At 39.0% G+C, this 14568-nt stretch overlaps 1 protein-coding gene across 6 annotated transcripts in view; it reads right to left on the bottom strand.

Annotated features, from left to right (window-relative positions):
• Positions 1-14568, bottom strand: part of PLCB4 (phospholipase C beta 4) — a 188031-nt gene that overhangs the window by 71610 nt on the left and 101853 nt on the right. For all 6 annotated transcript variants that reach the window (XM_070732666.1, XM_070732661.1, XM_070732665.1 and 3 more), the window contains 4 exons: positions 13078-13174; positions 8839-8919; positions 7202-7261; positions 1993-2136 (listed from right to left, as the gene is read on the bottom strand). In XM_070732666.1, the coding sequence (XP_070588767.1) occupies positions 1993-2136; positions 7202-7261; positions 8839-8919; positions 13078-13161 (369 nt within the window). In that variant the 5' untranslated portion in view covers positions 13162-13174. The remainder of the gene's footprint in view (positions 1-1992; positions 2137-7201; positions 7262-8838; positions 8920-13077; positions 13175-14568) is intronic.

Below are 14568 nucleotides of genomic sequence, written 5' to 3' on the forward strand. Positions count from 1 at the left end.
CTTATTTGAATTAAACATGAAAATGTAATATTGTGCATTAAAGGTTAATCATTGTTTTGTAAAAGCTTCTTTGATTTAAGATGCTATTAAATTATCTTGGACATTAAATTAAGCTTCCTTTTTTTCCTGGCAGATTATCTGCACTTATTCAATGGACCCTGAAGTAGCATCTTTTTGACAATATAATCCTTTTGAGAATATAATCTTTCTACTTCATGCAGAGCAGCCATAGTGTTTCTTTCTAATATTAGATCAATTTTAGGAATTGCTTTGGAATCTAATGAAAAGTCGTACCACAAATACAGTGGTTCCTTGACTTTTGCAAGTCCAACTTTCACGGAAAGCCTATACCACGGGTTTTGAAAAATAAATAAATAAATAAGTAAGTAAGTAAGTAAGTAAATAAATAAATAAATAAATAATTTATTTTTTTTTGAAAACCTGTGGTATACCCGTGGTATTTTTTTAAAAAATTATTTAAAGAGACTGTTCTGCTTCTTTAAATAAAAGCTCCGCTTCCGCCCTAGCCTCCCGATCCCTCCCCTTTAATTCTTGGAGCGTTGGTATGCTCCACTTGAAGCTGAGCCTTGCGGCCAGACAAGACCACCCTAACTCACCCGAGGCATTGCTGAATGCAGCTCATCTGTCTGGAACCCACACTGCATACTGGATATTAGAAAGCATCCAGAGATATTTCACTAGAAGAGCCCTCTACTCCTCTACTCACAATAGACTATTCTATGCAACCAGACTTGCTAGGCTTAGAAAGTTAGAACTATGTCGCCTTCGGCACGATCTAAACATAGCTCATAAAATTATCTGCTACAACGTCCTTCCTGTCAACGACTACTTCAGCTTTAACCATAACAATAGATCAGCACACAACAGATACAAAGTGAATTGCTCCAAACTTGACTGTAGCAAATTCGACTTTAGCAACAGAATGATTAATGCCTGGAACTCACTACCTGACTCTGTGGTTTTGTCACCAACTCCCCAAAACTTTATTTTAGACTGTCCACTGTTGATCTCACCAAATTCCTAGGAGGTCAGTAAGTGCATCAGCATGCCACCGTCCCTGTCCTAATGTTCCCTCTTATCAGTATCCATCTAATGTATATAAACAATGTTATATCTATGTATATTACAAATATGTATGGTATGTTGTGTGTATGTTTTTTAAATATTAGATTTGTATTGTACATTATACATTGTTTTCTACTATTGTTGTGAGCTGCCCCGAGTTTACGGAGAGGGGCTCATACAAATTTAATAAATAATAATAATAATAATAATAATAATAATAATAATGATGATGATGATGATGATGATGTACTTGACAAAATAAATAAATAAATAAAATAAAAATAAATTCAGAGCATCACCTGATTCATCCTGGACATGTTTCTGAACTGTTTCATTTCCACTTTTTCATAAGTGAAGAAGGAAAACAGCAGCTGTAAAAAATGCTCTGCCACTCAGCAAAAACCTTTGTAACCTGGATAAGCAGTTTGCATACAATACATAGACACAAACACACTTTCAAGGACCCTAAACTTGCAACTTAGTGGCTGAATTTTGTTTTGTTACTTCCACTAATCAAATATCAGAGTTTATCCTTCCTTACTGTACTGCCCTTCCTACCATTAAAAACAATATTTTTAAAGAAAGTACAGATTATGATCTTGCGTATAAATTTGAAGTCAGTCCTCATGACTTCTAGTTCGAAGGGTTACAGATTACATCTCTCGCTGCAATGTAATTGCTTATCACACATCTACACACTTCCTAATTGTCACACATTTTTCCCATACACAAGAAACACCCAGATAATTTGAAAAGCAGTGCACCAATTCAGCTGAGGGATTAGCTCATTTTTGCCATTGATGTCAAAGGATCTGTGTTTAGATTAATGTTTGCCAACCTCTTGAAAATACTAGGGATTTACATGGAACAATAATACCACAAAATACCAAAGTTTAGCTGCAGTACCTTAGCGTCTTCAGTGCTTTCTGCTACCATGTAAGTGAAGTTGATGTTCACCAGATCAGTGCCACTACAGACACAAACTATTCGTCCTTCAAGTTCATTTTCTGCTTTACTGACAGCTTCAAGAGCAGCTAATATTTTTGGATCCTGTTGGACAAAATTAATTGCTTGAAAAAAACCCTCTAATGGATTAAAAAAGAAAAAAGAAAAATGTATTGCTCATTTTCACCCATAAGCATTTCTTATTCCTATTTACCTTCTTTATATTCTTCCTATTATTCAAGTACATGTTTATAAGTATTTCATTTTCTACTTAGGCAGGTGATAATAGTATACACTGATTGGGTTCTGGGTGCAGTGACTTTACCCAAGTGACATATTCCAATCATACAGTATTGGAGAGAGAGAAAAAGTGTACCTTAAGACAGCAGTCTGCAACGTTGGCAACTTTAAGACTTGTGGACTTCAATTCCCAGAATTCAATTCCCAGCAAACATAGAAACATAGAAACATAGAAGTCTGACGGCAGAAAAAGACCTCATGGTCCATCTAGTCTGCCCTTATACTATTTTCTGTATTTTATCTTAGGATGGATATATGTTTATCCCAGGCATGTTTAAATTCAGTTACTGTGGATTTATCTACCACATCTGCTGGAAGTTTGTTCCAAGGATCTACTACTCTTTCAGTAAAATAATATTTTCTCATGTTGCTTTTGATCTTTCCCCCAACTAACTTCAGATTGTGTCCCCTTGTTCTTGTGTTCACTTTCCTATTAAAAACACTTCCCTCCTGGACCTTATTTAACCCTTTAATATATTTAAATGTTTCGATCATGTCCCCCCTTTTCCTTCTGTCCTCCAGACTATACAGATTGAGTTCATTAAGTCTTTCCTGATACGTTTTATGCTTAAGACCTTCCACCATTCTTGTAGCCCGTCTTTGGACCCGTTCAATTTTGTCAATATCTTTTTGTAGGTGAGGTCTCCAGAACTGAACACAGTATTCCAAATGTGGTCTCACCATCATTCTATATAGTGGGATCATAATCTCCCTCTTCCTGCTTGTTATACCTCTAGCTATGCAGCCAAGCATCCTACTTGCTTTCCCTACCGCCTGACTGCACTGTTCACCCATTTTGAGACTGTCAGAAATCACTACCCCTAAATCCTTTTCTTTTGAAGTATTTGCCAACACTGAACTGCCAATACAATACTCAGATTGAGGATTCCTTTTCCCCAAGTGCATTATTTTACATTTGGAAACATTAAACTGCAGTTTCCATTGCTTAGACCATTTATCTAGTAAAGCTAAATCATTTACCATATTACAGACGCCTCCAGGAATATCAACCCTATTGCACACTTTAGAGTCATCGGCAAATAGGCAAACCTTCCCTACCAAACCTTCCCCTATGTCACTCACAAATATATTAAAAAGAATAGGACCCAGAACAGATCCTTGTGGCACACCGCTTGTAACCTGACTCTGCTCAGAATACTCGCCATTAACAATAACTCTCTGATGTCTACGCTTCAGCCAGCTGCAAATCCATTGAACTATCCAGGGATTAAGTCCAATCTTCACTAATTTATCTATCAGCTCTTTATGTGGAACCGTATCAAAGGCTTTGCTGAAGTCCAGGTAGGCAATATCCACGGCACCACCTTCATCCAACACCTTTGTGACATAGTCAAAGAAATCAATGAGATTAGTCTGACATGATTTGCCTTCAGTAAAGCCATGCTGATTTGGGTCTAATAAGTTATTGTTTTTTAGGTGCTGATTTATCCTCTTTTTGAGTAGAGTCTCCATCATTTTAACTACAACTGATGTCAAGCTAACTGGCCTGTAGTTACCAGCTTCTTCTCTACTGCCCTTCTTGTGAATAGGCACAACACTGGCCATTCTCCAATCCTCAGGAACTTCTCCTGTTAACAAGGATTGGTTAAACAAATCAGTCAGGGGGGTAGCAATGACAGATCTGAGTTCTTTAAGAACTCTGGGGTGGATGCCATCTGGACCCATTGCCTTATTTATCTTTAATCGTTCAAGTTCTTCTAAGACATCGGCTTCTAAGATCACTGGAGCTGAATCCGTACAGCTGGAAGCAATGCTATATCCCTCTATAGTATTATTTTGTAAGGTGTCTTTTGAGAAAACTGAACAAAAGTAGCTATTGAAATGGTCAGCGATCTCCTTATTCCCATTAATGCATGTATTATTCCCGGTACTAAGCTTCGTGATGCCGCAGTTTTTCTTCTTCTTATCATTAATATATCTGAAGAAGGTTTTATCCCCCTTCTTTACAGATTTGGCAATTTCTTCCTCTTTTGAGGCTTTAGCAGCATATATTATCTGTTTCGCCTCCTTCTGTCTCATTTTATATACCTCCCTATCAGCTATACTTCCAGACTCTTTATACCTCCTATAGGCAGCCTTTTTTTCATTGACTATAGCCCTTACATCATTGCTAAACCATAGCGGTTTCTTCTTCCTTTTACCTTTAGTTATTTGTCTTACATACAGTCCAGTGGCTTTTAAGATGGCCTTTTTTAATACAGTCCACTGGATGCTCGCTCCTGCCATTTTATCCCTCCCCTTTAATTCATTATCTAAATATTCTCCCATTGCATTAAAATTTGTTTTTCTGAAATCCAATACTTTGGTTGCATTATAGGATTGCTCACAATGAGTTTTTACATCAAACCACAAACATAGATGGTCACTGCAACCTAAATTTTCTCCCACCTTGACATCTGAAACCCAATTCCCATTCGTAAAAACTAAATCTAGAATATTCTCCCCTCTAGTTGGTGTCTTAACCAGCTGTGCCAGAGCTGCTCCTGTAAAGGCCTCTACTATATTCTTACTTTTGCATGTAAGGGCACTGGGGATATTCCAGTCAACATCAGGCATGTTGAAATCACCCATAACCACAATATCTCCCTTTACTGCCATTTGGGTAATTTCATCCACCATCTTGTTGTCATATTCCTCGGATTGCCCTGGAGGCCTATAGATCACCCCAATTCTAATGACAGAACCTTCTTTATTTTGCATGCAAATCCAGAGAGTCTCTAGATCTTGACACGTATTTTGAATTAGTGTTGTTTTTAGACTTTCTTTAATATAAATGGCTACTCCACCTCCCCTTCTCTCTATTCTATCCTTCCTATACAGTGTATATCCTGGTATGGATATTTCCCATTCATTAGAATCCTTAAACCATGTCTCAGTTATGGCAACCAGGTCCAAATTATCTCTAGATGTTATGGCCATTAATTCACAGAGCTTGTTGCTCAAGCTTCGAGCATTTGTGCACATTACCCGAAGAACATTATTTTCGTTATTAGTTTGCCCCTTATCATCAACAACTACATCTATATTATTTGCAGCTCCCTTTTCATAAGCTTCCAAAAACTGCTTTATCCTCATTGGTCGGGGACAGAAATCACCCACATCAGTTACATCTCTGTCCCCTTTACCTAGTTTAAGCTGGGTGAGGAACTCTGGGAATTGAAGTCCACAAGTCTTAAAGTTGTCAAGGTTGGAGAGATCCCTGCCTTAGGATACACTTCCCCAACTGATGCCTTCCAAATATGCTGCTACTCTTAATTTTTTCCCAGAGAGCATGTCCCAAAGGTACTTTTTCAAGAGACAACTGGGCTTTTTGGCTCTTCTTCGAAATCGTCTCTTTTCTCATCCAAGAAGCTTCTTTGGTTCTGTCTTCAAAGAAAAACCAGGAAATCCAGTTGCCTCTTGAAAAAGCACTTTTGGGACAACCATGACCTGGATGACTAAGATTCTCCATAGCCACAGATAGAATATAGTACCAAACATCTGGGAGATACCAAGTTAGAGAAAATACCTTAGGAATAAATCAGTGGCTTTTACTCCTTATTCAAATGCCCCTTTTAGATCATGGGATCTTTTTAAAATAAGTCCATATAAAAGACTTACAAAAGACTGCCTTTCAAAGCATAATCTGGAGCCACTTGATTCATATTTAGCATTCAAGTAAAGTTTTACTGCCACTCTAGTTAGTTTGACCAAATGAAATGGAGGGTGGGAAGGACTATTTATTCCCACTGCTTCAGAGAGTAGTTTGTCTGAGAGCATTGTTGATTTTCAAGTAAGATTAAATTTAGCTTTCGCAAACTGTTTTGCTATTTACAGGAAAAATTCATCACCTGTGGTCAACAAAACATTACAGGATTTAGGTTAAATTTGGTGTAGTGGTGAAGATGTTGGCCTAGAAACCAGGAGACCGTGACTTCTAGTCCCTCTTTAGGTATTAAAGTTGGCTGTGTGATCGAGTCATTCTCTCTCAACCCAACCACCTCAGGAGGTTGTGATTGAGGGAAAATAGGAGGAGGATAGAATATTAGGTTCACTGCCTTGAGTTATTTAAAAATAATAAAGGCACAATTATAAAAACTGGACTATATGGTATCTGCCTTTGGATGAATGTATGAGTACAATTTAGATTCACAGAAGGCAGTGTCTTTCTACCACCATCTAAACTAACCAATACTCCCACTGCAGAAGGGGAAATTATATTAGAAGCATGAATGAAAAAGTATTAGTTTGTGAAATGTATCCCTATCCTATGGCTCCAACAGACTAGATAAAAGCCAGGGCTAATGAAGGAGATAAATTTCAGGTAGCCTGTTCAAACACAATCATGTCATTTTGATGTAGAAGCTTCCCGTTTATTGATCCCGTTGAAGAAAACCCATTTGAATACCATCTTAATCAGAATCAGAATACCAAAGAACAAATGTATATTAAAATACTTGTTATTATCCTTATCATAGCCATCAATGTCTGAAGGTATTATGAATCAAGAAGCCTTGATCTAAAGCTTAGATTTTATTTTTAAATGCTTGTGATACAAATGCAAGAATCAGGATAGAGCTTCTTAGTGTCACAAATGTATATGGGAAAATTTCAGCACGTTTCATATTTGCCACTGAAAAAACTCAAGATCTATGGATGTAATATATCTTTTATATGTAAACGCTTCTAAATTATCTTATCTTCACCAAAAGTTAATTTCTACAGACCTGTTTTTCAAATTTAAAAATTCATTGTCCCTTAAGGGTGCAAAGATTTCAGAAGTTCTTGAAACAAGTAAGTTTCCATTCCTGGGCCTTAAGCCAATAGCAAATGTTTAAAACAATACTTTAAAACAAAACTACAGAAATACCTTTGGTACTGCTCCAAAGCGAATACTGTTGACAAGGGAACATTCTAAAACTTGCCCTTCCTGGAAAAGAAAGGAACATCATAAATGCCAAACAGCCAATGTGATGTATCTTGAAATAGAAAATACACCAACAGCTAAGCATTCAAAAATACACAATCTTAATTAATACCAGGCAGTATATATTATATTAATGTCAGCAAAGACAAACATGGAAAACCTATACTTTCTAGAATTTGTCAGACTCTAAATGCCATCATATCTAACCATTGGCCATGGTGAATGAGGTCCAAAGAGGAGGGAGTGATCACAACACAATGATCACTCTGGATGTAATGATATGTGGGAATGACTTTAGGAGACTTGATGAAGGGATGTTACCTAAGGAACAGTCAGATAAGAGGGAGCATAGCCAACAGCTGCATAATGGGCAAAGCCAGAGGCCCAGAATGGATCCTCCCAAAGTTATTGGGCTATACAGGTGATGGTGCAAGAATTGTCCACAGAGCTAATAGTGAGAGATGCTACGTGGTGGTGTTCAGTAAGGTCTTCGTAAGGCCACAAAGACTTGGCTCTGTCGGCAGGCCTGGGGGCAACAAATTTACTTCCAACTCTTGATGGCCAACTCTATGAATGGTGTGCATGTGTATGACTGTGACTGCCTTTTAAAATACCTTTTTATGGGATTTTAGTTTTAGATAATGTTTTAGTTTTAGATAATGTTCGACTTCTTTTTTACTGTGTTGTATCTATTTATATTGTATTTTTAGTATTATTGTAAGCCACCCTTCGGGATTGGGCGGCATAGAAATCGAATGAATGAATGAATGAATGAATGAATGAATGAATGAATGAATGAATGAATGAATGAATGAATGAATATCTATATCTATATATCTATACAGTATATCTATATCTACAGGGGGTGGACAATTCGCTTTAGAGTCCGACGGTCCCTCTCAGAAAACTTCGACTTTCGACCAGACCTGTGCTTGGCTGAGGATGTTTTCCCTTCTCTTTCAAAAGCAGTCATTACTTTGAGACATTACCTCTTGAAACGCCAAACATTCAGGCACTTTCTGTTACACTAGCACCTGCCATTCGAGCACCAACAATTTGGCTTCTTTGAAAGTCTGAGAGGTCTGCCATTTCTAGAAGGTTATAACCAATTTCCTTAAATTTCTGTTTAAAAAAAGGTAGTTTAAAAAACATATCAAATAACAAAATTAAACAAAAAACAAAAAAAACATTAAAATATGTCAAGTTTTGATTGATTTGAACATGTTCAAACATTATGATGCCAAAAAGTCAAGTATTTCCATTTTTGTCCACCCCCTGTATATATATCCCTATCCCTATCCCTATCCCTATCCCTATCCCTATCCCTATCCCTCTCTCTCTCTCTCTCTCTCTCTCTCTCTATCTATCTATCTATCTATCTATCTATCTATCTATCTTGCGGGAGCTGTCTCAACACATTACAGGCTAGAGCATTATAAACTAAGATTCTAATATTTGAAAGAGTGCTTCTCATTAGAACAGTTAGAACTGTACCATGTACTTGTTAGAGGAAGCAATAATAATAATAATAATAATAATAATAATAATAATAATAATAATGAGATCATTATAAATTTTACCTTTCCTTCACTTTTCCATGATAGAAAAAAGCCAAATTCATCAACTTTAAATAGGCAGCCTGGCTCAAAAACAGAAGATTCCTGTTGAAAGAGAAACCCGAAATACTCAGGTCTGCAAGAAAGAATTTGCAATCCAAATTATCCACTTTTTAAAAAAAATCAAAGACAAAATATGTTAAATGAGTGAATAACCAAAGCAGCAACGTGATCTTTGTAGAAATATTACTCAATGGAGTTAAACAGTATGATCCTCAAGTACTCTACTAAGTTTACAGCTTTTACCTATGAAGGAATATTCTTAGGTCCTAGATTTCTATGTTGACATAAGGATATACCTCACCTTATCCCCAGGCTCAAATGATCATACTTTAGATATATTATGCAAGAACCTAGAATCTAGCGAAAACTGTAATGGAAAGCAAGAAGGAAAGAGGAGAGGCAACAAGCAGCAAGATGGATGGACTCAGTTACAAAGGTGATGGATGCATTGTTGAAAAAGCCGAAGGACTAATTTAATAATAATAATAATTTATTAGATTTGTATGCCACCCCTCTCCGCAGACTCGGGGCGGTGCTCATCATGAAGAAAGTCTATGCAGTTGCTAAGAGTTGACAACAACTTCATGGCACATAATTATCATTATCACCACCACCACCACCACCACCACCATCACCTTTTCTCATGAACTTGGGTATTCTACACCGGAGATTAGCAGGGAGGGGTTCCCATCAATGATTTTTGGGGAGACAGATTTCTGAATCTCACATTTCATTCTAATATCTAGTTTAAAACAATTACTGGAAAATTTCTCTGATTGAGATATGAAGAAACCACTCATTTTACAAAGTGTATCCAAAAGGTAAAATTTGGATGCATTTGTTGGAAGTACAGTCATACCTCGTCTTACGAACCTAATTGGTTCCAGGGACAGGTTCGTAAGACGAAAGGTTCGTAAGACGAAACATTGTTTCCCATAGGAAACAATGTAAAGTCAATTAATCCGTGCAACCAAAAAGAAGCCCCGCAAAAAAACCGCTGCCGCCCGGCTGTCACCTTTTAAAACAGCCTGGGGGCTTCTCAGCGACCTCTCGAACGCCGAACGCCAAACCCGAACTTCCAGGTTCGGCGTTCGGGAGGCCGCCGAGAAGCCCCCAGGCTGTTTTAAAAGGTGACAGCCAGGTGGCGTGGCTTCCCAGCAGTCTCCGAACGCTGAACGCGGAAGTTCGGGTTTGGCGTTCGGCTTCGGGAAGCTGCTGGGAAGCCGCGCGGCTGTTTTAAAAGGTGATAGCCGGGCTGGGGGGCTTCCCAGCAACCTCCCGAACCCCGAACTTTTGCCAAACTTCCGGGTTCGGGGTTCGGGAGGTTGCTGGGAAGCCCCCCAGCCCGGCTGTCACCTTTTAAAACAGCCGCGCGGCTTCCCAGCAGCTTCCCGAAGCCGAACGCCAAACCCGAACTTCCGCGTTTGGCATTCGGAGACTGCTGGGAAGCCGCGCAGCTGTTTTAAAAGGTGACAGCCGGGCTGGGGGGCTTCCCAGCAACCTCCCGAACCCCGAACCTGGAAGTTCGGCAAAAGTTCGGGGTTCGGGAGGCTGCTGGGAAGCCCCCCAGCCCGGCTGTCACCTTTTAAAACAGCCGTGCGGCTTCCCAGCAGCTTCCCGAAGCCGAACGCCAAACCCGAACTTCCGCATTCGGCGTTCGGCGTCTGCTGGGAAGCCGCGCGGCTGTTTTAAAAGGTGACAGCCGGGCTGGGGGGCTTCCCAGCAACCTCCCGAACCCCGAACCTGGAAGTTTGGCAAAAGTTCGGGGTTCGGGAGGTTGCTGGGAAGCCCCCCAGCCCGGCTGTCATCTTTTAAAACAGCCGGGCGGCTTCCCAGCAGCTTCCCGAAGCCGAACGCCAAACCCGAACTTCCGCGTTCGGCGTTCGGCGTCTGCTGGGAAGCCGCCCGGCTGTTTTAAAAGGTCGCAGCTGGGCTGGGGGGCTTCCCTGCAGCCTCCCGAACCCCGAACCCAGAAGTTCGGCAAAAGTTCGGGGTTCGGGAGGCTGCTGGGAAGTCCCCCAGCCCGGCTGCGACCTTTTAAAACAGCCGGGCGGCTTCCCAGCAGCCTCCCGAAGCCGAACGCCAAAGCCGAACTTCCGCGTTCGGCGGCTGCTGGGAAGCCGCCCGGCTGTTTTAAAAGGTCGCAGTCGGGCTGGGGGGCTTCCCAGCAGCCTCCCGAACCGAACCCAGGGTTCAGAAAAATTTTGCCTCTTCTTACGAACTTTTTTCGAGTTACAAACCGGCGTTCGGGAGGCTGCTGGGAAGCCCCGCCGCCCGGCTGTCACCTTTTAAAACAGCCGGGGGGCTTCCCAGCAGCCTCCCGAACGCCGGTTCATAACTCAAAAAAAGTTCGTAAGAAGAGGCAAAAATTTTCTGAACACCGGGTTCGTATCACGAGTTGTTCGTAAGACAAGGGGTTCGTATCTTGAGGTACCACTGTATACCCAAGCCTGCCATTCAGTGTAATAGTCTGCTTGATTCCTGAATAGGAACTACTTATGAAGTTTGGTTTGTGCCGTGGAAATAATCTCCCTCCACATGTATTAAAGCACTGCATCCTGTTGGAAAAGATTATCTGCGTATTTCTAATTTACCCAATAGAATTTTTTAAAATATTTGGGATGGGGAAGTAAAAACTAAAACATATTTTTCTAAGCAAAATTAATTCAGCAAGCTACTTACATTTTCTTACTGTATGCTACAATTATTGGGAATGAGATTTGCAACAATCTTAGCAGACCTTACATCTTTAAAAGTACTTTTTATATTTCAAGAGCTAAGAAAATGGAGTAAAAGTATTGCTAAAGAGGGTTATTGGGATTTCAGCCTTTTACTTACTTGTCATGTTAAAGAGAATGTTCAGCTAATCTATCAAATGCTTGAGATTCCATTTATGCATGTTAAAATATCAAACAATGCCAGAGAGTTATATTCAGTTAAACAAACTATCTACTACTAAAAGGAATGCTGATCCCTTGGCTAAATAAAATAATAAAAGCATTTTAATCTTTTGAAGTGCAATGTATTCCCTCTCACATTCCTTGAGATGACCTCTTTTTATCCTTTTACATTTACGCAAATCACTGAATTATCTCCCTTGCCTATATATTATATATACGGTATATTTGTCCTGGATTCTATAGCTTTCTGGCTTCTTCTATGCATTTTTTAATGAGGAATTTTAAAAGAACGGCCAAAGGTAGGAATTTAACTGCTGTGCATTCAGAAAACAATATTTTTAAATAAAGGGTGCGTTCCAAAAGTAATGCAATTTTTTTAAAAAAAGTAATTTAATCAACACATTTGCACAAACACTTAAAACTCTTCAAAGTACTGTCCGTGGGCCTTTACACATTTTTCCCAGCAACTCTGCCATGACCGGTACACGCTCTGGAAGGCGTCTTTGGGGACCTCTCGCAAGGTCTTCGTCATGGCTGATTGGATCTCTTCTATGGATGAAAAATGGGTTCCTTTCAGGGCTGGGAACAAAAAGAAGTCTGCTGGGGCGACGTCAGGACTATAGGGGGGGGGGCAGCGTTGACACCTGGTGTTTGGCCAGGAACTTGCGGACTTGTAGCGCATTGTGGCCATGCACGTTTTTCGTCCATAGAAGAGATCCAATCAGCTGTGACAAAGACCTTGCGAGAGGTCCCCGAAGACACCTTCCAGAGTTGCTGGAAAAATGTGTAGAGGCCCAAGTTCAGTACTTTGAAGAATTTTAAGTGTTTGTGCTAATCTGTTCAATAAATTACTTTTTTTAAAAAAACGCATTACTTTTGGAACGCACCCTGTACATGTACATTCACCAAATTGAATGGGAATGTTTATTATCATTTCCAAAACTGCTTGCTGAAGGGGAACAATCATTCAAAATCTTTATATAGAGAGATATAATATGGATTAATATTAGTTATAATTCTTCCTAGTGAGTAGGATTTTGGAGGAAGAGGACAGTTCTAATTTGGTTCTTTTTCTTCTCTCTATCATGGCCACCAGGATGCTTAAATTAGGTTTAGCACAAAATGAGTCCTGTTTATTTTTTTTTCTTTTTGACCCTCTCTTGCACAGTGACTACTTTTACAAAATAGGTGGTGTTTGATATTCCTCTCTGAAGCAATAATGACCAGAAACAGATTTCTATTATTTGCCCTCAGAATGCAGCTTCCAGCTGTATTTCCAGATGCTGTATAAGCTCCTTACCTCTTCATATCTGTCAAAAATAGCTCCATCCTGTAGAAAGGAAGGCACTGGCTTCTGCCAGTTAAATTCATATGGTTTTGCCATTCTGTGGACCACCCTAAATAATTAAAAAAAGCAAATGAAATAAAATGTTGCCATATTTAGCTCTCATAAGAAACCACAAATGGTTAATTAGGATTATCCATACAGTACTGCCTCTTGTAAATTCTAGGAAAAACCTTCTATTTAAATGAAAATTCAGAGGAAGCTTGCCAAGAATCTGAGTTTTGCCTAGAGGGTATCTTAACTAGCAGTAACCACTGTTTGAAATTTTGAGATTACAGTATATAATAGGTTTACTCACAAAAGGCTCTATGGAGTGTGTGATAAGAACAAAGCATTCATTTATTGGAAAACTAACTACTAAAGATGCCTATAAATTCTGACATCCAGGCATACCTTTATTTACCTATCAGCTTTCCAGATCAATGGGCATATTTCTAAATCATTACCAACCAACTACCAATCCTTTTAATTTTGTAAAAGTACACATCTTCCCCTTTTAAAATTAAAGAAGTGTTTTGCACATGATAACCATTTTTATGGTTTTGTTATAGGAGTAAAATAACATTTTTTAAAAATTCACATTGGTGGTATAAGCCTGGGAAGTAGGACAGAAAATATTAATCACACTGATTTTAGTAAATATTTATTCAGAAAAATTTATACATCCTCATTTTAATCAACTGTTTGATTTTAAGTGATAGAATTGAGTATTAAACCATTATGACATTCATTAAGATCTCTAGCTGAAAATAACAAACATTCAGGAACAAAAATGAAAACATTCAAACTGCTATTTAATAGTATTAATCAGAGATATTTTTAAGTAAACCCTAGGGCTAAAAGCAAGAAAATATGGTCAAAAGCCAGCTAGAGGCAGCTAAAGAAAAACAAATGAACTGGTGAGCTCATTAAAAGCTGCAATGCATAGAGGGGGGGGGGAGAACAGCAACAAAAAGGAAGACACAACCGTTTAGCCTTGGCAAATTGCTGAAAAATATTGCTAGACAATGCAATTTTCATTTGAATAAACAAAACAGGCTTTATTTCAAGTTCTAAAAGACTACACTTTCCCTGCAGAATTTAAATATACCCTTTTGATATGTTCAATTTAACGGTTTAGAAACAATTTTTTCAAAGGATTTCAGGCATCTGGCCTTTTATCCACTCACAGGATAACCTTCAAAAGCACAATGGAATGGGACTCAGAGTGGTGCTATAATTAAAAGACTGTGGGGAAAACATCTCAAAACCATGTTCAGCATTCTGTCCTTATCTTGTTATGCTATCCAACTCAATGGAATGTTGGAAACAGTGTGCAAAAACATTTAAGGACCTTGCGGTCCATCTGTCTGTCCATCAGCAGGATATCTTCCCCCTCCCCTTGCTAAAAAGAGAAAGAATGGTATCAACTTTGGTATGGTAAACCAACAAGTGAAAGGTTGAGTT

This window comes from Erythrolamprus reginae, chromosome 1 (assembly GCF_031021105.1).
Source record: "Erythrolamprus reginae isolate rEryReg1 chromosome 1, rEryReg1.hap1, whole genome shotgun sequence".
In the NCBI taxonomy this organism is placed as follows: domain Eukaryota; kingdom Metazoa; phylum Chordata; class Lepidosauria; order Squamata; family Dipsadidae; genus Erythrolamprus; species Erythrolamprus reginae.